Source organism: Cavia porcellus, unplaced genomic scaffold (genome assembly GCF_034190915.1).
Source record: "Cavia porcellus strain 051 isolate PalLab524CR breed Dunkin Hartley unplaced genomic scaffold, mCavPor4.1 scaffold_6, whole genome shotgun sequence".
In the NCBI taxonomy this organism is placed as follows: Eukaryota; Metazoa; Chordata; class Mammalia; order Rodentia; family Caviidae; genus Cavia; species Cavia porcellus.
Genome location: NW_026947489.1, coordinates 71,606,060 through 71,632,062, shown reverse-complemented (window position 1 = coordinate 71,632,062; position 26,003 = coordinate 71,606,060). Strand labels below are relative to the sequence as shown.

At 49.8% G+C, this 26,003-nt stretch overlaps 1 protein-coding gene across 1 annotated transcript in view; it reads right to left on the bottom strand.

Moving 5' to 3' along the window:
• Nucleotides 1-9,766: 9,766 nt before the first annotated feature.
• Nucleotides 9,767-26,003, bottom strand: part of LOC100720519 (protein dispatched homolog 1-like) — a 63,286-nt gene continuing 47,049 nt past the window's right edge. Inside the window, 12 exon segments of the mRNA XM_063249745.1 lie at nt 9,767-9,909; nt 9,989-11,038; nt 11,041-11,137; nt 11,140-11,783; nt 11,824-12,850; nt 16,931-17,013; nt 18,085-18,095; nt 19,887-19,988; nt 20,314-20,450; nt 21,169-21,254; nt 21,257-21,291; nt 25,892-25,921. Coding sequence (XP_063105815.1) covers nt 9,767-9,909; nt 9,989-11,038; nt 11,041-11,137; nt 11,140-11,783; nt 11,824-12,850; nt 16,931-17,013; nt 18,085-18,095; nt 19,887-19,988; nt 20,314-20,450; nt 21,169-21,254; nt 21,257-21,291; nt 25,892-25,921 — 3,445 coding nt within the window.

Sequence of the window (26,003 nt, the reverse complement as noted above, 5' to 3'; positions counted from 1 at the left end):
CCGAGAGTGCTGGGATTACAGAGGTGGTCCACTGCATCTGTTGTTCTTTCAATATCTTACTAGCTTTGGTTTATGAATATTTGAGATACTTAGCTAGAAGGGTGCTGTGTGTTTGCTCATAAAGGAGAATGATCATTGGGCTCTTGCTTGGGGCAGTAGAGTTACTCCATGAATTAAAATACTTTCCCAGTTTTTCTTTGCTAAGTATGTTAGTATTTAACAAATATGTTTGTCTGTCTCTTTCTCTGTATCTCTGTTGCTTCCTGCCTGGCTGTGTGTCTCTGTGCATGCATGCCTGTGCATGTGTGGTACTCCCAGATGAACCCCGGGCCTTTGCATTGAGCTACATCCCAAGGCATTTTTGGTATTGTGTTTGTTGTTCTTGCTTTTAATTTTAAAACAGAGTCTCATTGAGTGCCCAAGCTGTGCTCAAATTTGTGATCCTCCTGCCTCAGGCTCCAGAATCCTAGGATTATGGGCATGTGCAACCATGTCTAGCTACTTGTGTTTTTCTAATCAGAGAGATGGTGTGGCACCCTTCAAGGATATTAAGATCTGCAGGGCATCTCTGAGGATATCAGTTTTGTTAGTGTTTTGCGAAGGGGTCTCGCTAGTTCAGGCTGATCTTGAACTCATTGTGTAGCCCAGGCTGGCCTCCAATTCAGGGTTGGAGGCCCCGGCTTCCTGAGTGCTGAGATTAGAGGCATGTACTAGCGTGCCCGGCTATTTTGTTTTGTTTTTGTTTTTTGCTTTTTGGTTGCCTGGTTGGTTAGTGCTGTAACTTGTAAAAACCCCTAGGCTCATAAAAATGCCCCTGGAGCCAAAGAAAGGTCTAGATAATCCTGAGAACCATACAACATGTGCTTCCTGGGAAGATGTTTACTAAGTATTGACTTGCTTGTTTTCCTAACCCTTGCTTGAACCCTGCTTCTTTCCGAGGTATATTACCACCGGTGTTCCTGTTCTGTAATGCGCCATTGAAACCCTCTACATTGTAAGACTGACAGATGTTGAGGTTTCACGAGATAAAAACCCTGCCCCTTAGCTGTAAGGCTCACAGTCTTCCATTTTGGCCCCAGAAGGCTGCATTGCCAGGCCTGTGCTTTAATAAATAATCTTTTTTGAAATTATTTTCTCTGGTGCCTCCTTACCTCTGGAAATGGGCGGCCACAATTGTTGGCTGGTCTATGATGGAATAACAGCCCACCAACTCAATTCCTCAGGACTGATTTGCTATTAAGTAAGTACTGGAGGCTCTCATTTGATTTAAAGTGGTATCACAAAGTCTGAACTTTATTTAGGAGGGGATGTCTTCATCCTTGGGAGGTCACATCCTTGCTGGGAATCCTAGATCATTGGTTTTGGATTTTGGAGTCTTTTGACTCATTTGGATCTTGGACCCCTGAAGGGCCGCCCTCCACTTTGATATCAGAATTTGAAGGAAACTTCCAGCCTAAATTCATTTATTTTGCCAGAGAAAAGCTGTTTTGACTTTTACTAATACTGGTGGTTTTGTGTCTTTATTTTGTGTAGTTCTGTCTCGCCACTTGTCTTTTTGTTTTGTCTTTCCCTTCCAGGACACCTTCAGCCTGAGGGGTCACATGTTCCCTTGGGCTGACTGCCATCTGTTTGGTTGCTCTGAAGGTGCCAACAGTTTTCTTTTAAACCCTAGATGACCCCCTGATCAAGCAAAGAGAATCCTGAGCTTTGTGATTCTCTCCCTATTGTTTGTCTCTTCCTGTATTCGCTGATCTTTTCTCTTGACTTTCTCTTCTCACAGGGAACCACACAGGCAAAAGAGGGACAGTCTGGCATGAAATTGCTCCCACACCGCTTAGTCTTGTCCTAAATCATTTTAAGGAATTTAAGAAACGGGCCGAGAGAGATATGGGGAGCCCATTTTCAAGGGGAGATTAATGGTTTTTGTTTCTCAGGAGTGGCCAGTAGGGACAAATGGTATTTGGCCCCCAATGGGGTCATTTAACATGGAAAGAGCTCAGGCAGTCCGTCCATATGTATTTGGCTCCCCTTCTCACCCAGACCAGATTGTTTACATTCAGATTTGGATAGATGTCATCTATGATTCCCCACCATGGATTCATCATTCCCCCAGAGCTGTGGTGGTGGTGGTGGCAGTGTTAAAAATGAAACCAAAATTGCCTGCCTCTGACTCCCAGCCCTCTGCTCCAGTCTTACCCTCTGAGGAGGATCCTCTAGATGTGCTCCTTCCTCCCCCAAAACCCCTTCGGGGGACCCCTCACAAGACACCTCCTCCCACCGCCCCAGTCCAGTCCAGACCCAGAGCAGCCCACGGCCAAATTCACCTGACTCCTCTATGGTGGCATCAGCACTCTGCCCCTTTGGGAGGTTCCAACCCTAGGGACCCAGGGGACTCGATCTTTATCTATACCCCTTTCACCACTTCTGACCCGTACAATTGGAAGGGCCAAAACCCCCCATTCTCCAAGGACCCTGAAAACCTGATTAGTCTAGTTGAGTCTATTTTTTTGTCCCACCTGGGATGACTGTCAGCAGATACTAAGAGTCCTCTTCACCTCTGAAGAGCCAACTTGCATCCGTGCTCTAGGGAAAAGGGGTGTCTTGGCCCCGATGAGATCCCCACGGCTGACCCAGAACAAGGGGAGGCTTGTTTCCTTTGTCCTGTCCTGTCTGGGATCCCAACACATGCAGGGGTAAGGAGGCTTTGACGCAATATCGCCAGCTGTTTCTGGCAGCACTCCATGGAGCAGCTAAGAAGCCCACGAATTTTTCCAAGGTATCAGAGGTAAGACAATTGGCTGATGAATCCCCTTCTGCATTCTTGAAGTGCCTCCTAGAGGCCTATAGACTTTATACTCCAATTGATCTGGTCACCCATGAGAAGGCAAGGGCTATAACGTTGCCTTGGTATTTCAGTCAGCCCCAGACATTAGAAAGAAATTACAGAAATTGGAGGGGTTAGAGGGAATGCCCCTAAGTCAGTTGATAGAGATAGCACATATGGTATTTGACAACAGAGAGAACTGGCAAGAGGTAAATAATAAAAAAGTCACTAAGGTGCTGGAACTGTTATGCACAAAAGAAACCAAGCAGAAACAAAAAGGGAAGTTGGAAGACAAGGAGGAAAAAGCACCCGCCCCCACTTGAGAAAAATCAATGTGCCTATTGTAAAGAAATAGGGCAGTGGCAAAAGGACTGCCCCAAATTAAAGGCAAAAATGTAGAGAGATGCAAAGATCTTATTGAGCCAACAATGAGGGTGTCAGGGCTCAGGTGCCACCCCCCAGCCCCGGATAACTCTGCAAGTGGGGGGAAAACCAATAAGTTTCTTGGTGGACACGGGCACAATGTATTCTATTCTAACTAAACTGTTGGGAACTCTGACTGATAATAAAGTAAACATGGTTGGCATCACTGGAGGGCAAAAATCATACCCAAGGGTCGTGGCCCTGTTAACTTGCCCTGGGCAAAAGACCACTATGCATGAATTTCTATGGGTTCCAGAATGCCTTGATCCACTGCTAAGAAGAGACCTCCTTCATAAGTTAAAGGTCCAATTGAGTTTTCGGGTGGAGACACCACAACTGACTCTGGGAACAACACCTGGGGAACAAATCAAGGTACTTGCCTTCCTTCCTGAAGGGGAAAATCATCTCCTATTGGGAGATGATAGTATCAACACTGAGAGTATAGGCAACTATACTGAAGATGACAAGACTCAATGATACACATTTTGGTTTGATAACTGCCAGTTTTTGAAGTTCTATACTACATACAAAGTTGTGTTTTTATTAATACTGTTATGTACTAACATATTCAATCATACTCTGTCTGATGATATAGCCAGTTCTATTGGAGATAACAAGAGACAACACAGAAACTGTGGTAGAGTGATTTGTACAATGGTCTTATTTTTTTTTTTTGTTTCATGTGTTTATAAGAATATGTTTTGTTTTGCCTTGCTTTGTTTTATTTCTCCCTCTAATATAGAAAGGATAGAAAAACATGTTAAGACTCATACAGGTGTAGAATCTATAAACAGTTGATGAGAACTGAACATATGACACATGAAGAAATGAACAGATACTTTGAAGAAAAAGAGACACTAAAATACCCAGTGCTGATCCTGGAGTGTCATAATGTGAAACCCAGCAATAGTATTATTCTTTGTTCAGAGTGATATTAGCCTGCTTGGGTTTATTCAATCTCAACATAATTGAAGAGATGAATAATTGCATGTATGTTTAAGTGTGTAGGGTTGATAACCATATTTCTAAGTTTTTGTTGAATAGTTAAACAGAACTGGTTGCAATCTCACTGTTTCAATCCCCACTTTATAAGCTCCACTTTACTATCTTCAATAACTATTTGTAAGGAGACAATCTGTAATCATTAATTAGTGATTTCTTACTGTTTATTTTTTCTTTGAAATTATGTATTATTTCTACCCATTTTCTGTTTTGTTTAGTCTTTCTTTAAATAAAAAAAAAAAAGAACTGAGGGAAAAAACTGAAGTCAAGAGTTTCATGGTACCCTCCAGCTTCGGGGTGACCACACAACATAGTATAAAGAAATGTTCAAGCAAACCATGGAAAATGAACAGCTTTTCTGGTGGCATGAACAGCTTTTCTGGTGGCCTCCCTTTGGAGCAGGTGGTGAGGGGCCCATGGCTTTTCCATGCCCAGAGCCTCCCTGAGGTGGTTTTGGGGTATTACTTACTCAAGCTGACTCAGTCAGTCAACCATCACAACTGGTGTCCTCTTGAGAGGCAGGCTTTGGGGTCAGGCGGCAGGGTGGGGAGTGTCCTGCATGGTGATGGAAGCTAGGGATCTGCCCACCACCAAGGGCAGCTAGGGCTGGGGCACAGGGGGCCCTTGTGGGGGTTGCCGACACCTGGATCTGGACCTGGGCGCTGTGAGGAGGTCAGTGCTGCTTGTGAAGCTCCCCATTTTGGTTTCGGGTTTGCCCCATGGTTTGCTGGCTTCCCCAGGGCACAAGTCTCTCAGTTTTTTCTCATCTCCCCCATGGCTGGTTCTGTGGTTTGGGACTGGGAACCCTGAGCAGCTGTTTGGTCTGTGTGGTCCCTTCCCCCACCCAGAGGGGACTGCTCTCCACACTTTGGAGAGCAGTTTTGCTCTCCACAGTTTCCTCTGCCTCTGAACTCACCCAGCGCGATTCCCAGCCAGGGGCTGCTCCTTGGAACCCCGTGCAGTGGGACCAGGTATCTGAAGGCTGGAAAGGGCTCCAGACAACCCCCTGCCCTCCCTAGCTGAGGTGTGGAGGCTTTGAGCCTCATAGCATCAGTTACAGCCCATCACACCTCCCTCCTGCCAGGAGGCAGTGTCCCAAGCTGCGGGGCAGGCAGAAAGGTAGGGGCACTGGTACCCTTTCTGCCAGCTGCCTTCCTGTCTTGGGGTTCTCAGGGCTCTAATGCATTCTCAGCACAACAGGCAAGAGCAGCTGCTCAAGGCCCCACCTGTCCCTCAGCTGCAGTCTGGGACAAACCCAGCTGGTAGCCAGGTGTCCCAGGGACTAACAGCAGAGAGATCACAGACAGTTTTGAGGAGAGAAGGTGCTCCACACTCTTCTCACAGTTCTCGTTCCATGTGGAGGCCCTCGTGCCTGTGACAGACCTGGTATGCAGGCTGTGGTCTTCTCCATTGGAGTGGCCGTGTTGGCAGTGGGTTGGAGGATGAGGCCCTTTTCTGAGGTGAGCACAGGCTGGCTGGTGCCCAGGGAAGCATGAGAGACCACAGGCCTGAGGGCCATTAGGCTGGAGTTCCTGTGACTATAGCCCTCTATAGTGAACTCCCAGCTCCACCCAGAGGACCCAGCTGTGTCCTGTGTGGCTCTGTTCTCTGAGGCTGCCTTGACAGAGCCTGCCCAGGTTGGCCTGGCCTCAGCCCTCTCTTGTGCAGGACAGGGCCTCTCAGAGCCACTGGTCAGCTGCTGGAGCTGGGGATGGGGTCACCGGGCCAAGGCCACTCGCATGGAATAGCTCGGAAAAGCTGTGGCCATCTGAACGGGGCAAGGCCACCCCAGAGCAGAGAGACAGACAAGACATACAGACAGGGAGGAGTGTGTATGCCCCCTAGGGTGGCCACCTGGCACCAGGAACAAGAGTTGCCCTGGTTCCAGCTCCAGGTCCCAGCTCTTCTCAGGGACGTCCTCCTGTGGTCAGAACAGGCAGAGCTGCTCTCAGCTCCGGGGCACTGTTTGAGTCAAATGTGCTCCTGGGTGTCCTGCCTGGACCGAGAGGGCGTGGCTCCCTGCTCTCCTCACAGAGTCCTCGCTCCTGCCGTGGGCTCCGATGAGCAGTGTGAGGGGCTGGGAAGCGCTGGCCACACTCTTCCACGTGGGTCTCTGGTTCTAAAACCCTGAAGCCCTCCTTTTTAGAGGCCTTGCTGCTGCATACAGCACAGATGATAAAATGGTTGAGACAAGTGAATGTTTTTGTAATGTTTTTCCCATTTCCCACTTTTATTTTCAGAGATGGTTCTCACTATTGCCTCGTCTGGCCCTGAATTCCTAGGCTCAAGCGATGCTCTTGCTTTGGCTTCCCAAGGTGTTGGCACTACAGGTGGGGTGCCCTGCCTCACCTCCCACTTCAAAGCCACTCACTGTGCAAACCCACTTCTCTGGGGTGGGTGGACGTGGCCGTGCTGGGGCTGGGGCTCCCATCCCTGGGCCCTGTGCAGGGGCCCTGCTGTCAGGACGCCAGCATGGGAGCTGCCCCAGCACGCCCTGACCCCTGCAGGAGTGGGTCCAGTGAGGGAGGTGAAACAGCAGACACCTGTGACACAGGGTGACAGACTGGTGTGAGCCCTGACCCTCCCAGGCCAAGGAGCTGCAAGCACATGATACAGGACAGATGATTCCCCCCCACCCACCCCAGTAGCTGGCAGCGGCTACCCTGTTGTCCCCAGGCAGGACATGTGCCTGGCCTGGTCTTCCAAGCACTCCGACTGCAGGCACGGCTGGTCTGTCTGGGTGCTGGCTCTCGTCTTCTGCTCCCTGTGATGGTGGCACTGGGGTGTCTGCCAGGAAGGCCAGGCAACCCCAGGTGGGCTGGGCAGGGATCTGGCTTCGGTTCAGGGTATTTATGTGCATCTGTTCCCATCTGGATCTGTGATCAGTGATACACACAGTTAGGAAACCATAGGGAATAGGACCAGGCCTTGGAAGTGTGCGGGAAGAGGCGCACTTGTTCCTCAGAGCGCTCAGCACAGGGCACTGGCGCCCAGAGTGGTGCGTGTGCTGGGCAAGGCCCTGGTTGGACCCCAGGCAGGTGCTCGTGCCCTCACTCGTGGGGCCCACCTGGACTGTGGTGCTAGTAGTGACCATGCTGTGTCACAGACCCACTGAAACCTGGTTCTCACAGCCTGCAAGGGGTTTCTTTCCTTAGGCTGGCAAAGCAGCTCTTCACAGTCTTGTTAGATTACTGGTTTATTTAGGAGGTCTTCCATCCCATAAATGAAGGGCAGAAGAGATCCTGTATTTAGCAATTCTCTTTCCCTTTTTAGCTGAAGTCCAGGTTATTAACCAGAAATGTCCACTGAGGACAGGACCCTGGGATCACTCGGCATTGCAGGTAGGCTGGGACATACACTGCCACTCTGCCTCAAAACCTGTCCTCTAAACCTTACTGAATTGCAAAGTAAAATATTACAGAAAGTTACATGAGAAAAATAGGAAATTATAAAGATAAATCTCAGACCAGGGATTTAGTGCAGTGGCATAAGCTCCTGCCTGGTGAGCTTGAGGTGGTAAGTTCAATCCCCGGTACTAAAAAAAAAAAAAAAATAACATGAATGTTGAGGTTTGTCTCAGTCGATTTGAGAACACAGAGTTGAACTCTTGTTCATTGTGATGGTCACAAAGCCAGTCCAGAACTGGATCTCCTTTTCCGGGGCTGCTGAAGGGTGCATGTGTTGATGGCTACAGATGTTGGCTAAAGTCCCCCAAAGAGCACAGGTGCCCAGAAGCACTGTTCTCCAAGAGCTGAGCTGTGTACTTTGCTTCCTACTCCACAAACAGCGCAACTCTCAAGGCTGGCACCAATCAAGGATCACACAGGTTTGGAGGAGCAGCTTCCCAGATGGCAACTGTGGGATGTCTTATCCCCGTGCCTCCCCCCAAACTGAACTGCACCCACAAGCCCTGCAGCTCCAGAGAGGGCCGCGCACCCCAGCTGGCATGGAACCGTTGGCTTTCTGTTCTCGCCAAGGCAAGGGCACTCAGGGAGACTGTGCCATCTGGACTGCTTGGGGAGTTGGTCCTGGGTGTATGCTGTCAGGTTTGCACAGTGAAGGGAAGGAGAGAGACATCTTATTTTTCTTTTTTCAAAACATAGAGATATGGAATTGCTAACACAAAAAGCAAAGACTCTGTACTCAACCGTGGATGGTCACTATTTATCTTTCCCCAAACATTTATTTTATTTACATTTATTAGTGCACAAAACTGAGTGTTACCTACTCGGTTAACAGAAATGCCACAAGATAACTGGAGACGCGTGCCCTGCACTGTACCGAGTATCTGGACATGAGTGTCCCTTCTGTGTTAGAATATAAAAATCTCTCCAGGGTTCCAAAAAATGCCTACCCTTGTGGCCATCTGACCTACGAAAAACCAGATGGGCTAGGACCGCACAATTGGGAAATGTGGGAAGGACCCCAATTTAGGTCCAAGTGCGCCTCTGGCTCCAGGCAGAGTCTGCACATGCAAATAGGTGAGAGCACTGTAAAGGTATGTGCCAGTTCATCTGTGCACTGCCTGCCTCGGCCCAAACCACGAAACCCCGGGAGTGTTAATGTGGAGGCAGTTTGCTCCTGGATCCCAGATGAAGGGCCCTGGTAACACGAGGGTGATTCCTAGCACATACGCTGGGAAATCACGTCTCAGTTACCACAACTGAACCATACTAAGATAGCAATGAAACAATTTAAATGGAAAGTGGAAATTCCAGGGCCTTACAATGTTAAGTCTGGTTCTGTGCTGTAGGAGGGCAGAAAAAGAGGTGGAGTCAAAACGTAAACTTCTAGACTTTCTTAAACAGAAACACTCAGTGACTGTCCACTCCACTCACGCAACGGGCAGCTCACAGCAAGTGGAAAGGGAGTGCCCTGCTCTGGGCCAGTAGGAGGGCGCCCATCCCTGTGCCTGGAGATTGCACACACTTAGAAGAACACATGCTGCTCTAGCTGAAGACCATGTTTACTAGAGTGTTTTTATTAACAAGCTCTCCCCAGCCTGTTCTGAATGTGTTACACCAGCAGGCATGGCAGCGGCAGGGCATGGTGGCTGGCGGTCCGCGGAGCTGAGCCTCTCTCTCACAGCTCTGCCACAGCTCTGTAGACAGCCAGGGCCGGGCCGTGACCTGCCTCCCCCAGGAGATGGTTAAACTGAAGTTCTGGCTCACTGTGATGGACATGCATCAAGCCTGTGACCATGCCAACCTGTGACAAGCTCCGCACTGCTCTTCTCTCCACACTGTCACTGTGATGCTACAGATTGGAGACTCTGCTTCCGCTCCCAGAACCGCCCTCCCTGAGTCCCACTTCCCTGTCTCTGTGGAGACCCATTTGGTTACTCTCAGCATGCCAGTGTGCTGGCCTTGAAGAGCTAGTAGCCCTGCAGGCCAGTGGTGACTGCCTGGCCACCCAGGTGTTGGAGCCCAATATGCCACCCGTGCTGGTCTTGCCTGGGTGCTTTGGGGCCTGCAAGCTCAGTGCCTGGTGGAGGCTATAGTTCCTAGGTGAGGAGTTCTATGTTCCCAGTGGCTTTCCACAGCGCTGCAGGCAAGGACAGGGGTGGGGTTGCGGGTGTGGGCGGTGGTGCACGAAGCCCTCAGGGGCCGGCTGTGTGGCCTGCAGGGGCACCACCCCATTCTGGATCTGGCCAAAGCCACCTGCGGCAGGGGCACAGTGGCTGCAGGAGCAGTTGGCAGGAGTGTGAGCTGCAAGTGAGGAGTTTGTAGGTGTTCAGACAGCGACACTGCTGGTTGAGGGAGAAGAAGGGGAATGTGGGATGTGGCTCAGGGCAGGGTGGAAACAGGGCAACACTGGAGTCAGCCCTTGAACATAGGCCATGCTCCCCAGAGCAGGCTGCATGCCAGGGCACCCCCAACCCCCTCGCCGGGCTGCTCAGCAGCTCAGCACAGAGGTAGGTCTCCTCTCCCCTGGTCTTGTCTGAGGCCACACAGCTGTGGGACACCAGTGGTTCCAACTCGTAGAAGTCATGTTCCTCTTCCAATTTCTGGACCTGGGGATCTAGAAGGTATGCAGGGCGGGCTTTGTTTGGGCCCTGGTCACCGGGCCTGGGGGACAGGGTGTTGGAAAAGGCGCTGCACTGGAGCTTCTGAGGCAGAAGGATCTTCCCACAGGAGCCCTGTGCCCCGAGGCACCAGCACATATACTGGAAGAAGAAGGTGGTGAAGGCCCAGCTGACGCACACGACAAGCATCATGAAGGTACCCAGCTGCATGCAGGCCAGCACAGTGGATGGCATCATCATGGCCCCAGCCACAAAGGTGATCAAGGCGGCCATGGCGATGGCTGAGCCCATGTGGCTCAGAGAGATCACCATGCCCTCTTGGTCAGGGTCTGGAGCCAGGCGGTATGCAACCCAATAGTGGACGGCAAAGTCTACAGACAGCCCCATGGCCATGGAGATGGTGACAGACTCCAGGACATTTAGTTCCCAGCCCAGCAGGACCAGGGAGCCCCCAGTGACAAAGATGGTGCCTGCGATAGAGATGATGGTGTACAGACTGATGATGGCATTCCACGTGGTCAGCAGCATCACGCTGAAGGCTACAGCCACAGACAGCCCCATGGCTATGAGTGTGCCATCTGAGAGGCTGTCCTGGAGGTCGTAGAACTCGAGGTTGCTCACAAACCAGCCATTGCCGAGGCCCTCAGGTGCACAGCGCAGCTCCCGGGAGATCCATAAGTCCACCTCGCTGTAGAACTGGTGCATCTTCTCATAGGCCAGCGTGAAGAGGCGGGTGCTCGGGAACTCTAGCACCACAGCCCGATGGTGTCGTTGACGTCAAAGTGTGGCCCTGGCATCCTGCCGTCCAGGTGGTAGCCCACGCTCCTCTCCAGCTCCATGATGGCCCTCTTGAAGACCTCTTGAAGATGCACAGCTTGAAGACCTCTTGCTTGTAAGGGAAGCTCCAGTGACTGCAGCACGGGTACAGGGCCGGCTCGTCGCAGTCCTAGTTCTCCATCCACTGCCTGAAGGTCTCGATAAAGCAGCTGGTGAAGTCCTGCTCCTCCGTCTGGTGGAAGAAGATGTGGTTCCTCAGCTTCTGGCAGAAGTGCAGGACCCAGGCCTGGGACACAGGGCTGGCAATGTTAAAGCTGCTGTCCAGCGTCAGTCTGCACTTGCTCTTGGGGTTTAGTGGGTTGGCATTGTCCTCGGGGGAAACGCCCCAGACCACGGTGATGAGCATGTGGAGCTCCTCACCGTGGCGCACCCGCCCAAACGTGATCAGCTTCCTGTACTAGACGTCTTAGCGCTCAAAGGGGTGTGAGGCTCAGAAAGCCTGGAACTCAGACTGCTCCAGGGAGGGCAGCTTCATCTTGGGGTTCACACACATGATTTAGGCGCCACCTACCGTCAGCGCGAGGAACCACAAGAGCCACAGGTAGGGGAACTTCATGACGTTGTAGGCCAGCTCTTTCTCAAAGAAAATCCGGGAGGCCTCGGGGATGGCCAGGACCAGCCTGTGGCACATCCGGCAGGCCACCGCCCAGCAGCTCTTGTCGTCCTGTGGCACTTCTGGCAGGCCACCACCCAGCAGCTCTTGTCGTCGTACTGGGTTGCTGGGGCTTCCGGAAGCAGCTAAAGATGTTGAGCAGGTAGCGCTCGTGCAGTACCACCATAGCCTGGAGCCAGGTGACCATGAGAATGCAGCTCACCAGGATGGCGGTGCCCGCGTACACGCCGAAGCACCTGATGGCTGTGATCTTGCTGACGTAGTTGGCATAGAAGGCCGTGGCAGTGGTGAAGCTGGTGATAAACATGAAGAGGGCAGCGCTCACCGTCTCCGCAGCCTCAGCACGGGGCTTGTCGTACTTGGTGTAGGCCCACATATCACAGAGCACGAATTCACCGTTGGCCCCGATGCTGACCAGAATGATAAGTGCAGTGAGATTCATGAAAGGGAAAAACTAGAAATTGAACATGACACAGTAGACAAAATAGGAGACGATCAAGGAGCTGATGATGGCAAACATGGTCATCAGCGTTATAAACATGGACTTGGTGTAGACACACATGACCAGCAGGACAAGCCCCATGGCAATGGCCAGATACACAGTATTCATCAGAAGGTAGTCCTGAAACAAGCTGTGTTTGATGCCAAACTCGATCCCAGTGACGGTCATCACGCCGTATGAGGAGTTCCAGTTTTTGAAGTTGTCCAGGTAAACATTCATCATGCTCTTTCCCTTCTCCGTAGGCGAGAAGAACATGCTGTACCTGAGCGCCAGGGCGGAGTGGTCAGCCACCTTTGGGGCCATGAAGTCCTTGTCCACCACGTAGTGGAGAATCTGGTACACAGCGTTGTACTTGGTGCACTTGCGTGGCACACTGGTGCACTTGAGCTGGTCCTTCCTGCAGGTGGCGGCATCCCAGTAGTCCAGCCCTACGGTGCCGTTCTGGTAGTGCTTGGCACAGGTGCAGAGCAGCTTCAGGGTGTGAGACATATCTTGATCGACGATACTCTGACAGGACGACCTGTTGTTCAGAATGGCAATGTAGTTCCCCAGCATCCAGCTGGGGCAGCAAGAGGCAGCAGTGGTTCTCTGGCAGAGGTCACCAAATTGGGGGTGAGACCTGATCTGCAGAGAAGATATGCAGTACATGGTTAGAAGCTGCCTGGCTGGGACGATATCCGCCGCTTCGAGGGACAGTGACAATCTCATACGCAGTATCAGTCTGCACACAGGTGAGAGTCCTTGAACCATTTCCCAGTGAGGGCTCTAAGTTACTCCAGTCTGAACTACAAACCAGTGTGTGGAGTGAGACACAAGTGTGAAGCAGGGGCAGCCAGTGCAAGTTTGGAGGATAAAATTAACACCTGCGTGGCACAGAAGCCTTTTCAAGCCCTTGCGACAGGCAGTGAAGCCTATGTAGTACAGGATTAAGAAAGCAACTGTCCCAGTCCCTTTTGTTATCGGCATGAACTTTTCAGTGGCCCAGGTACATTATCTCTACCAACACAGCGGGAGACAAAGGTGCTGCTCCCAGAAATGGCTGAGGGCTTTTTTCTGTTTCTAAAACCCAGGTTAAACCCTAAGCCCAAGGTGAGGTCAGTGAGCGGCCAGCCCCTGGGGCCGTGATGAATGTCCTCTGAGGGAGCCAAAGGGGGCCTGTTATCCTTTCATCATGCAAGGACACACAGGTGGTCCCCTCTGGAGGAAACAGCACCACAGACCCCACCCCGCAGGCCCTGATATCAGATCTGCCAGCACCCAAACTCACAGCGATACATTTGCTGGGTACAAACCCCTGCGACTACAGCGCAATACTAGACACACACTGACCCCAGTACTATCCAAAGCACCAATATCAGTACACACCAAGATTGAGACTAAATTTTTCCCCTGAAATTTGGGTATAAAATGGAAAGATTTCTAAATTAAAACATTATCTGATTTTAAATAATATTACTAACAATAAGTAGGTGCTTAATTATTTCTCTAAATTCTTAGAAAAGTTTTAGGCTGGCTCTTGGAGCCCCCTGGTTACCGGGAGATGTGCAATGGGACTCGGTGTGCATTATACCCCACGGGAAAACCCTCAGTGGAGAGGGTTTCCATCCTGGGCTGTTTTTGCCTGGAAAGTAAAATGTCATTTTTGGTCCTTGCTGGATGACTAGAAGTCTGAATTGGTGCCACCCCCTACTCCCCCCGCAAGCTGACAAGGACTGCCTTCCCCACTCCAGAGCCTCCTCTTAGCAACACAGCGGAAGATGCCAGGCCCCATCCCTCATCCCTCATCCCTCATCCCTGCTGACTGGGGCTGGGCCAGGAAGAAAGGTCAAACTGCAAAGAGGGCACAGGCCCTCCCTGGAGGATTGGGCACTGTCAGCCCTGACTGAGCCAGGCTGCACAGCCAGAAATTTGTGCTGTCTCTTCAAAGTGGAGAAGATGGCACGAACCAGCTCAGTCTAAACACAAGTCACTTGTGCTCCCAAACCCTCCAGCCAAACACTTCAGGGGTGGGAGAGGGGGCTGTGGGGCCAGGACAGGCTGCAGAGGTGTTTATTCATGCAGATGGGGCATTCGTTTGTTTTCTTAAAAAAATACTCTATGAGAGTAAAGAAAAATAAGCCCAAAGTCCTTTCCCAGACTTTCTTTCTAAGCATATTTCTTTCTTTTTTTTTTTTTTTTTGTTGGTACTGGGAATTGAACTCATGACCCTGTGCTTGTAAAGGCAGGCACTCATGCCACTAAGCTAAATCCTCAGCCCTCTAAGCATATTTCTTAAAGCAGAAATAATTCACAAAACAGGGTAACTGACATCTGAGTTTGTAAAGAACACACAATGCTTACCTGAGCGAGGACTGAACCCCGACAGATCAGGGGAAGGTGGCGTGGTACTTTGTGGTTTGCAGGCAGATACCCAGTCATATCCATGGCCATATGTGCCACGCCTGGGCCAGCCCGGTGAATGATGGAAGGGAAGGTGTTGCCGGTCTGAGGCCTGACACAGTCCAGACAGAAGTAAATGAATTGCAGCCGCGGGAAGCTCAGCTGCTTGGTTGGCAGGCATCTCTCTGTGGCTGTGGCAGTAATGAAGTGCCACAAACAAAGGAACAGGGTTGCTGGTTAAACAGAAAGCACAGGTGCAATCCTGGACGGACCTTTCCCAATACAGCAGGGGTTTTAAATGTGTGTATCTGACCACAGACTAACAAGCTGGGCACTCTGAATACCGACCTGCTGCCTCTGCCAGCCGCTGTCAACAGTAATGGAGCCATTGCTAGACTCCACTGGGGCTCTGCAGAGACTGCTTTCAAGGACTGCTCCAGGGTACAGCATAAGGACAGAGAAAAGCCACCACAGGTGCCTCTGACTACACTGAGCGGGACCCATCGTGTGCAGTGTGAAGGAACACGCCTCAAGGAATTGTCTGCATTTTCTGACAGGAAGGCTGTATGCTCACCTCCGTGCATCACTCAAAGAGAAACATCTACCACCCACCTCCACAAGACGCAGGAGACACAGCAACCCTTGCCCTCAAGCTGCTCATGGATGACAGGAAAATCTGATAAAAATAAGTAACTGTGATGGACGCAGCGAGCACAGTACTACTGTGTGAGCCCTTACTGCCCCCAAAGAGGGGGGGCGCAGGTCAGAAAGTGCAGTGCTGATCCCAGCACTCGGGAGGCCGAGACAAGACTGCTGTGAGTTCCAGTCTGGCACAAATTACAGGGAGAGACATTGGACAGTGGCGCTTAGCTGTGTGTAGCTGAGATGGAGAAACAGATGCTTGTGTCGTGACTTGAACTTAAAGAGAAAGGCAAGCCGGCTTCTTCTCACATAGAAGGCAGTTACACATTCTTCATATTTCTGGAAAAGACTCACTAAAATCTTTAAAACCTTTGAAATTTATAAAATGGAGACTATGAAGGTAATTTCTTGCCACCTCTTGAGAATCTAGTCCTTCTGGCACTAGTGTTGTATACTGGGATGTTTCAGGCCATCCTTTAGTGTGTGTGGGATCACAATGTGCCTTTGTTCCCTTCCCTAGTCAGACAGCAGTAAGGGTGAAGTGGCCCTGAAATAGTGGGCTAAAGAAAGAGAGGAGAGAACAGGGAAAAACCAGCAAGGTTTTAAGTGATACCTTAACTTTTAGAGGTAGGTTTTTTTTTTTTTTTAAATCAGTACTGGGGATTAAATTTATGACCACGCGCTTGCAAGGCAGGCGCTTATGCTGCTGAGCTAAATCCCCAGCCCGATACACTAACTTTTAAAAGTATAGGCTAAGTTAGAGTCTAAGAAGCTGAGAAAACAGTTAAGGGAGAAAAAGCTTCAGCCCTTAATGCCAGGTTCGGCTGCTGCTGGCAGTCTTCCCAGAGCACGAAGCTCCCTGCGTAGCAGACGTTTAAGGGGAGACCAGGAAGAAGACAGGAGCCAGGCTCCATGGCACCCTTAGAACAGGAGTCCAAAAGCACACTTCTGGACGCCTCTGAGCTGACCATCCAAGCAAGTCACCTTGGTCAGCCAGGGTCTCAGACCCCGAACGCAAATCCTTTCCTCAGAGATCCAGCTTCTACCAGGACAAGGAGGGCACAGGAAAATGGTTCCTGGTGGAGCTGAGATTACAGAACCCCACTTCTGGCTCCTCATGACTGCTTGCCAGCATCGCAGAGGTGTCAAGGGCAAAGGAAGTGAGGAGAAGGCCCTGGGGAGTCCAACGAGGCTCCCGTGGCAGGGACAGAGCGAGCCTCCTTGCTCTGGAGCCCTGGGCCCACTGAGGTTGAGTGTGAGCAGCACTGATCAAGTGTACGCTGCAGCCTGACTGCAAGTGCGGCACACACAAGCAGGAGCCACGGGAAACATCTGGCCTCCGTGATGGCCGGGCAGCCCCTGGAGCCGCCTCAACACCACATGTCTCTGCTGCTCTGTCACTGCTGTGTCCTGCTTAGCTGGAGAATAATCAAGTGTGTCAGTGTGTGACCAGGGCGGGGCCTCAGACACCGTCTGCTCTGGGAAATAACAGGCCTGATGCAGCTTGAGCTAGGAGACACAGAAAAGGGAGGTGGGAACGCAGGGTGCACTATGCTGGTGTTTGTCCCGAGAGGGCTGGCCTCAGCTCCCCAGGGCTCTCACCTGGGCAGACACCAGGCCAGCTGGGAGGGGATGGCCAAGCACATCACCCGATCTGTCTAGAGATTTCAGGTTTTTACATACCCTGGAGTTATCTACACTGCACATGGATTTAGTTGCAGGTAAATGCCACAGTGTCTCCCCTCCTGTTGAGGTAAACACTAACTCTGGATTATCGTTCACCTATGATAACAAAAAGAAAAGAAAAAGTTATCAGTCATTGATTCTTAAGACACAGACCTCAAGAACAATTGCAGTAAGATTACATGACAATTCATTAGCAGTAGGAATTCTGCCTTTCATAAATTCCCGGAGAAAATTTGCACAGAAGCAACACTATGCATCACCTTAGCATGAAGCCTCTGTCTGCCGGGAACACCCATGAGCCACAGTACACACTCACAACTCCATCTCTGATCAAAGTTAAGGAGGAAGAAAGATGCATAACAATTTTCAACAAGAGATGAACTGAAATGCCTCCCTCTTAAATTCCCCAACACGTCCCACTATGTTGTACAAAACCGAAGAGTGACACACTAGGACGGTGAGGGCGAACCTTCCAGAGCTTTCAGTGATACCAACAGCCTGCCACCACCCTCGAGGCTGGGTTCACCACCACTGCATAGTGTCTTGAGAACAGATGGTCAGCATGTGCTCCCTGGCCGAGAGGGAAGACGGGACGTGATCAACATGAAAGCAGTGAAGCTGGAGTCCGGCCGCACAGAGTGCTGGCCCGGCCAGCATCACGGGTACACTGTGTGTTCTGAGTGTGTCTACACCCCTGGAGCAAGAGAACGTGAAGGCAATGCCCCGGAGCCCAGGCTGTTGCACTTGGTGGTGGGGCATGGGAAGCACCAGGAAGAGCGTGGTGTCTGGGCCCTGATGTGGCTGAGCCAGGCCCTGTTACTGCAATCAGCAGTCAGGTAGGAACATTCTAGGCAGTCAGACAGGACTGGGCTCTTGAGAGTCAACGTACAGATAACACTCCTCACAATTGTGGCCAACGCATATCCGTGGGAGGCCAGGTCTCCGGACAAAGACCAGGCATGCGGTAAGCGATGATACTCGGTCTGGTAAAGTCCACATAGGCATCAGTCACTTCAGTGTGTGACAGCGGCCCAGACTCACTGCTTCCTAAAATGTCTTTGTTGTTTCTCTGCTACGTGCTCTGTGACTTGTTCCACCACTGGATCAGTGTTACGTAGGTAGCTCCACTTATAATCTTACTGGTTGATCACAGCTGTACCCACTTGGTGCCCATTGGTTGTGCTATGTAAAGCCTTCCCTGAGAATCGGGGCCCTCACCAACCCACTCGGGGTCCCTCCTGCCTCTCAGGGGCTGCGTCTCTCCCCCTCGATAAACATTTCCTACTCTTAACCTCCACTGTTGCTTAGAATTCATTCTTCAGTTTCGAAGACACAAGCTCAGTGTGTCTGACGTCTAGCAGGTTGGGAGGTACAATATTCCCTCAGGTCATTTAGAGGCCTTGTGTCATTTCCTCCACACTGTCAGGATCTGGTGACTGAACACAACTGTAACTTCTCCAAGCTGCTTCTTCCTCTGTAAAATGCTAACAGCAACAACCGTTTCACCCAGTCATGAGAATCAGAGGACATGATGGAAAATGGATGCTCAATAAGACTGCTCCTGCTTCAGTCATTAAAAGGTAATATTTGGGGCTGGGGATTTAGCTCAGTGGCATAAGCGCTTGCCTTGCAAGCAGGCAGTCGTGAGTTCGATCCCTGGTACCGGTAAAAACGAAAAAAAAAAAAAAAACGGTAATATTCAGCAGGGGGAACAAAGTGACTGTATGTTACTAAACTGTGCTAATCAAATAAGCTGGTAAACGCATGAGCATAGTTTTATCATGAAATGTTACACTCACGATCATGACATTTTCTTTATTGAGCTCATCTTCACCAAATCACTACCATCCTTGGCAGACCATTTGGAGAGCCAAGTCAGCCTGCTGGAAACAAATGCCTCTTTCACAGAGAACTGACCCCCGGCTGGGTCACAGAAGAACCTGTCACCTTGGGGCGAGGGTGGGTGCTGACTGCTGACACACTCCAGGCTGTACTTCTCCAACTTGCTAAGCTTCTTCCCGGTTGAGAGAGCAACCAACAGATGGTGGCAAAGCAAGAACAGGCTACCACTGGGACAAATAAAGCAGCCACAACTACAGCTACCCGCAGTTCCATTTGTCCATGTTTTAAGAGGCAGAAAAGGAAGCTGGATTGTTTTCTGGAGTCCGTGTAAGATCCTGCTGAATCTGCTTTCTATTACTGCATAGTGAAACAGGGCTCAAAACAAAGACCTTGAGACTTGGCAAGATCGAGAAAGATGAAAGATCCATTGAGGTCCTGCTGGGTTCTAGTAGGAAAGAAAACATAAAAGAGTTCTTCAGCAGCAACCACAAACCCTGAAACCAGAAAGGCTTTCACGTTACCACGCACTCGTGTTAGCTCCTCACTGCGGCTGAGCAGTGGTCTGTTCTTCCGCCACCGCTGGGCACCTCTCCCCAGCCCAGCAGCTGCACAGTAACCATGCGGTGGTCCTGCCTGCCCTGCCCACTGTGCCCCTGCCGGGCGCCGAGGCGCACACGCGGCCCCGGGCCTTGGTCTTGCTCCTTTCTCCTCTTCTTTTGCTCAGTGATGGAGGCATGTGGTTCGTTGATCCTTACTACATGTTTTCAAGTGAACAAAATTTTTGTTAATAATGCCAGAGATTCTTTTAGGTTTCAACCCAAAAATATGTACAAAACATACTTTTATTTGATCCAGAAATAAATAAGATAAAGAATTTGAAATAAGACTTGAAAGTTAGGGCAGGGTCAAGAATTTCATTAGATTCATATTTTCCTTAAAGCTAAGTCTAACCTTTAAAATTTTTATTGTAGGTAAATTCAGACAGTGGTTGCCCAACCTAGAGGAACGATCAGTCTGCAGGCTACCACGCCCCTGCGTCTGCTTGAGGCCAGATGTGACCCTGCTCTTCCCTGGCTCAGGAGGCAGCTGCAGGGCCCTCCTGGGACACTACTCACTTGGAACGTCACAGAAAAAGCTGTCTTTGTGGAAGTTCCAGTCCACTTCTCTTTTTTCTCTTTCATAATGCTCCTCTGACCACCGATCATCATGATGGCTGAAACAGAGCAACAATGTGACTTCAATAAAGTTCTGGCTACCTCAGGGCGACAAGTGTGGGGCAGTACAGCCACTGAGCCTCCAGCTGTTCAGCAACTGACAGCAACCTGGGAGGGTCAGTGTAAGCAGCCGACATCTGCCTCCTCACTTCAGAAAAGAAAAGATGCCCCCTTTCATCCTACAGCACAGCCTTAAAACACCAAGGTAAGCAATTTGGGGGAAATGACTTTCAGTGGCATATTTTATATTTACCTTTTGTGTTCATGCAGCATTTAAAGAAGAATTCATTAAGCAATATTTATATCAATTATATAAAAATACACCATCATTATCTTTTGGCTTGCTCGTCAGCATATTTAAAAGGGTAATTTGCCAGTGTTGTTTTGTATCTGGTGTTTTTGACCATGTTATTCCAAGTGAACAGTCTCTTCCCTATTGTTGTCCCTCTTGGTTCAAAACCCTAGGCAGAATGTCACACGTTCCCATCAGCACACTGCATTCCAGACTGAGCGCACTCACAGTGACATAAAGATCACCTGTTCACTGTGACAACACAGGTGAGGCGCAGGTCTCGGAGCAGGAAGAACACTTACCAGATGGTCACTTTCCTAGCTGCTGCCCTGCATTCAGGGGGCACTTATTTTTATCTCCTAAACACAGGCAGTGTCACAGTGTTTCACAAAGGGTAGCACGACTCTCGGCCACTTTTTCTCACACTTCCAACCCAGGGGACATTTACCTAAAAACAGACCACTGTTAGCAACAGTGAAATTCCTGCAGCTCCTTTTGGGAGGAAAACACATTCAGTCTCACAGCTTTATGGAACTATTTTTATATGGTATGTGGGTTCTATAGTATATAGTACTTTTTAGCTTAAACATGGGGACAGAGAAGCAAAACACCCAGAGTTTTGAGGGTGAGTGGGTTCCTTGACCTTTTTCTTTAGTTAGTGCAATATTTGTTTATAAAAGACTCTTATACCCCTTACCACCTAAGAAGCTGAGAATACAAATTCACACATCTTTATATTACAAAAAGAGCCACATACTTACCCAAGGATGGAGGCGATTTCAAAAGAAACAGAATACTAAACAAGAGACTGTGACCTGCATCACAATACTCTGCTCACGGTGGCAGCTAAAGAGAACACATCTGCTCTGCAGGCCGGGTCTCCTTACCAGCAGCAGATCCAAGAAGTCTGGCAGCTCCGGCACCAACACGCCCACCAGGGCGCAGACCACGATGAGCAGCGTGCACAGGCCCGGACTACCACCGGCCAGTCGGCTAGCAGGGCCGCGTAGCTGCAAGCAGAGAGCACAGGACGCCACTCAGGCAGTGTAGGGTTTGTGCCGCCCATGAGCACCACTTTTCATTCCTCACAAGCTAGACCTCGTACAGGTGCTCATCAGTGTATGAGCTGATGGAGTTCTGCACACACCCACGCAGGCACACACACACGTGCACACGAGCACACCACAAGCACACACATAGGCACACACACATGGAGGATACACACAAGCACACATAACTGTTAAGGAAATTACAAGATCATTTTCATTTCTAGTGATAAAGCAGCAGTGATCATACATCACTGGCCACTAAGAATCAGAATGTCCACACAAGTCTGAGTAATAGACTGAGTCCCACAAGGGTAGGGATGCTGGTCCACTCGAGTTAGCACGGTGACAGGGCCTTGCAGGAAGTACTCAGTAGATGTTTCCGACAAAGTGACATGCGTGGGTACTGACCACCTGTCCACCGGGTGTTGCAGTCTGGTCCAGCCTCTATCTCACCTCTGGAACTTCACCCACTGCCAAGCCTGCTGGGGTCCCTCCTGACCGATGCACCCCACACTGTCCCGTGCCACTGCGCCCTGGCCACGCCTCCTCATCTGCACATTTCCAGGCCTTCACAGGAGCACAGTGCCCCTCAGAAGCGGACGAAGCCTCAAAATGCAGTCGGCTCCTTGAATCTTTATTTTTCTTTTACTTTTATTAGCACATGTTAGCAGCCTAAGGGTCACACCCCTCCGGGGAGAGGCACACACAGAGAACACAGTCCTCCTATGCTACCTCTTAATTCCCTTCCCATTTGCAAAAAGAAACCCCAGTGAACCTCCTCTCAAATTCTCAGTGAAGCCAGCCCTGCTGGCTGCTGTGATGTCCATTTCTGGTTCATTTCAAGTAGGTTTCTTAGTCAGAGATTTGTCAATTATTTCTGCAAAACCATGCAATTGCTTATAAAGCTGGTGGTTCTTGATGTGTGAAAAAGCCACTCTGTCTCTAAGAACAGACTGCTGGTTTGTTCACACTCTCTTCTCTCCGTGGGTCTTGCTTTGTGGGATACTTACTTATTAAATTTCTAATGAGGGAATGAAATAGAACAGAGTTGCGCTGGGGCTCCAGACTCTTTTCTCAGCTGTTCCTGCCCTGCAATATCACAGGCCATGCGGGCGATGTAGCTTACTCTCCCCAGAGTGCTGCTGCCCCCACCCACCCTGAGCTGGTCTGTGCTGTGTCCACTTCTGGGAGAGGGATAGAAGAAGGCTACAGTCCGGCTGTGATGTCTAGGAGCCACAGCCTCCAGGAGCGAGGAACCCCGAAACATGCCTGCGCCCCCAAGTTCACAGTTAGAGACTCTTAGACCCACAAGCAGTGCATTTCTAGGCAAATCACACCCACAGAACCCTGAGCTGAACTCTGTTCACTTGACTGCAAATTCTGGATTTAAACTTGGGTAGGCAAGCTGGTTGTGGTGGAGCATGCCAGTAATCCCTGCAGCCTGGGAGCCTGAGGTAGTGGATTCCCAAAATCTGCCCAGCCTAGCAACTGAGCAATTTGAGACCTGGTCTCAAGATACAAAATAAACAGGGCTGGGGGTGGAGCTCAGTGGGAAAGACCTGGGTTCAATTCCTGGTATCACATACACACACAACCTCACTAAGGAGAAATTATTCCAGACATGTCAGAATCACTAACAGAGTGACCCACCGTGCTGAAAACATGACTCTCCGATGCTGCCTATGCTGTTTAGCTTGCAGAACTCACTGATGGTTTTCTCCCCTTCCACCAAGCAGGAAGTAAGGCAAAGCAGCAGGCTTGGAAGCCATAAAAGCCTCTGCTTCAATAGTGTGTCTGAGACTTTGTGCCCATGGCTTCAGACTTTCAAGTCCTTTACATCTTAGACCTTTAAAATATCAGCCCTGGGAGATAGAAATGGCTTCAGGCTTATAAGATTAGTCATTACATGTTGCTGAAATGCACCCACTATCATTCAAATGAACCAGTTTCATTTTTAACCACAAACCTATTATCAACAGAGAGCACTGGGTCCCCAATTGCTTAGTTTTCATAGTCTGGTTTAATTTACACTTATCATGAGCTTTTGTTTTGTGCACAGCAGCTCTGAACCCCTCTTTCAATAACTGCCCCTCTTCCCCTTGAACATGTGTTTGATTTTGCAGCCCTGTTCTGCACCCTGTCCTGCATGCGCTAGCCTCCAGGGGGGCAAGCCTGCTGCTCATGCACGGCTGTGTCATTGCGGCAGGTGCTGCAGGGTGCGGGGGAGCCAGCCCCCAGGCAGCCACTCACACAGCCCACCTAGGCACACATGCTGCCCTTCCCCTGCCTACGCAGCCATCAGCCCAGCCAGGGAGCTACAGAGAGAACAGGCTCACGTCACTGTGGGATGCAGACAGTGGCCACAACATCAAGGTGAACAGCTCCTAAGAATGCCACGGCCTGTGCTCATGAATGCATGAATCTGAGCTGGGGAAACCCCATCTGCATGCTGGCCTGGTCATGGCAGCTGTGTGGGGTGGGTGCTATGGGAGTTCCCTCAGACACACACAATTCTCAGCCACCTTCTCACTGGGTTTCTCTGGAAATAGGTCAGAAACAATGGTTCTGACCTATTTCCTATCCCTGAGCAAACAAACTCAGGGTCTCACAGGGCCAGCACACAGTCAAATGACATTAGAGGGGCCTGTCACAAATGGGCTGTTTCTGTCACAGGAACACCCCACAGCCCTTTCTTAGCTTATATACTCTCGTCTCACTCTCTGTCATATTTCTGAAAGCACGTCTCCCCTCCCCTTTGAGGGCCAAGCTCACAGATTGTGTACGCTCTGCACCTGCATTGATGACCATTCTCCTGGCACCCTGACCCTAAACTTGGTAGCCTGCCCTTTGTTCCCCAAGTCATCTGCAGACAAGTGGTCTTGGCTTCCACCTTCTACTGGAACAATACTTAGCTCCTTTAGTTATCCTTCCCTTCCTAAAAGCCCTTTGCCTTCATTTAATCCTGTTTCTCTCAGTACTCCTCCTGATTCCATTCTGTCCTTGAAGGGTAGGCATTACAACATGTTATTAATCACAGTGTTTCCTGTGGCATCATGAACTCAAGAATGAAAGAATGACTAAAGTTCAAGAACTTTCACACACAAAGAATAGGGTCCAGAACTCTCATTCATTAAAGTAATCTATTCATCCAGCAATTAGCGTAAAGTAACAAGGATGCAAGGCATTATGGGAATACAAAATGGCAGACACAGGCCCTGCCTACAAGGAACCCAAAGAGTCACACAACTATCTATACAACAAGTCAAGACAGAGGTGCTCATAGAGTCAAAGACAAGATATTTTGTGATTAAGAGATTACTTCTGGCTAAGGTGGAAAAGGGGATCAACAGACTTTTTTGAAAAACATGCCAACATAGAAACAAAGGGGAAAACAATTAAAAATCTTAAAAATGCAAAAATTTAGTCTATTGAGAAAGCCCTTATGTCTAAAGAACTGAAATTCCTTTACTTAATACTACATATTTACTTGTATTTTCCTTTTTCATTTTCGACAAAAGTAAGAGGAAAATCTTAATAAATAAAATGTGGTAATACAGTGCAGTGGAAGAAGGAAATTCGAATGGAAACCTTAAAGACATTATGCTAAGTAAAATAAAGTGTCACAAAAGGATAAAACTGCCACTCCTGCGCAGGAAGGGCGAGAATTATGAAACGCGGTGGGACTGCAGTCACCAGGGCTGTGGGAGTGGGAATGGCAGTCACTGTATGGGTTCAGAGTTTCGGCTTCGCCTGAGGCGAGGCCCTCTTCTGGGCAAACCAGCATCCTACCAGTGACCACTGTACAGCCCCAAGGCATGTGAGGCCACAGGGCCGCACACTTAGAAACGCTTGACACGCAATTCGCAGGTGGTATTTTACCAAAATTTAACAATAAGTATTATTTTAAATGGAAGAAGCATTTATTAATGGAGTGTATTTTATTTTACCACAATTAAAAGAAAAGTATTACTTTTCATGAAGGAAGTGTTTAAATGGAAGAAGAAACTTATGCAGCAAAGGTAACGCTCTTGAGGCACACTCGGCACACCTGAGCTTCTTTGGCAACTAAGTTTCAAGGGTCCCTTGGGCTTCCTGAAGTGTAAGGTCACCGCATCTGATCCGACTCACAGTCGTGTAACTGTGCCTGATGAGACAATGCTCTTTGTTTTTTCAGGAAACTGTTATCCATTCAGTGTTTTCTCTCCAGAATGATAAGCCTGGTCGTTTCCACACCTCCCTCGTAGCAGGGATGCACCACGTGGGCGGCCAGAGGAGGGACTGCGAGTCTCCTTGGCAGAACAGCACCTCTGCCCTCACACAGGGAGAGACCAACACAGCTGATGATGAGCCGCAAACAGAGCTTGGAGGCTAAACACCTACCCTGCGATCCACGAGCACTTCTGGAGATCAGCGATTCTTCCAGCAGTTATCTCAGGACTATTTTCCCTTTATAGAAACAGGGACGAGGAAGGTGGAAAGAGCAGCAGCTGCAGGCGAGACACTAAAAGGGCACACACACGCCAGTGAGCTTACTCTGGTAAAGTGACCCAAAGTGCCTTACCTTCTGGCTAGCTTGAAAGGTCTGGGTGTTCTGGAAAAAAGCAAAGAGAAATGATCAGAAGCCAAGTGGGATGCCATTAGCAGAAGGTTCACACGTGGACTGAACATTTACT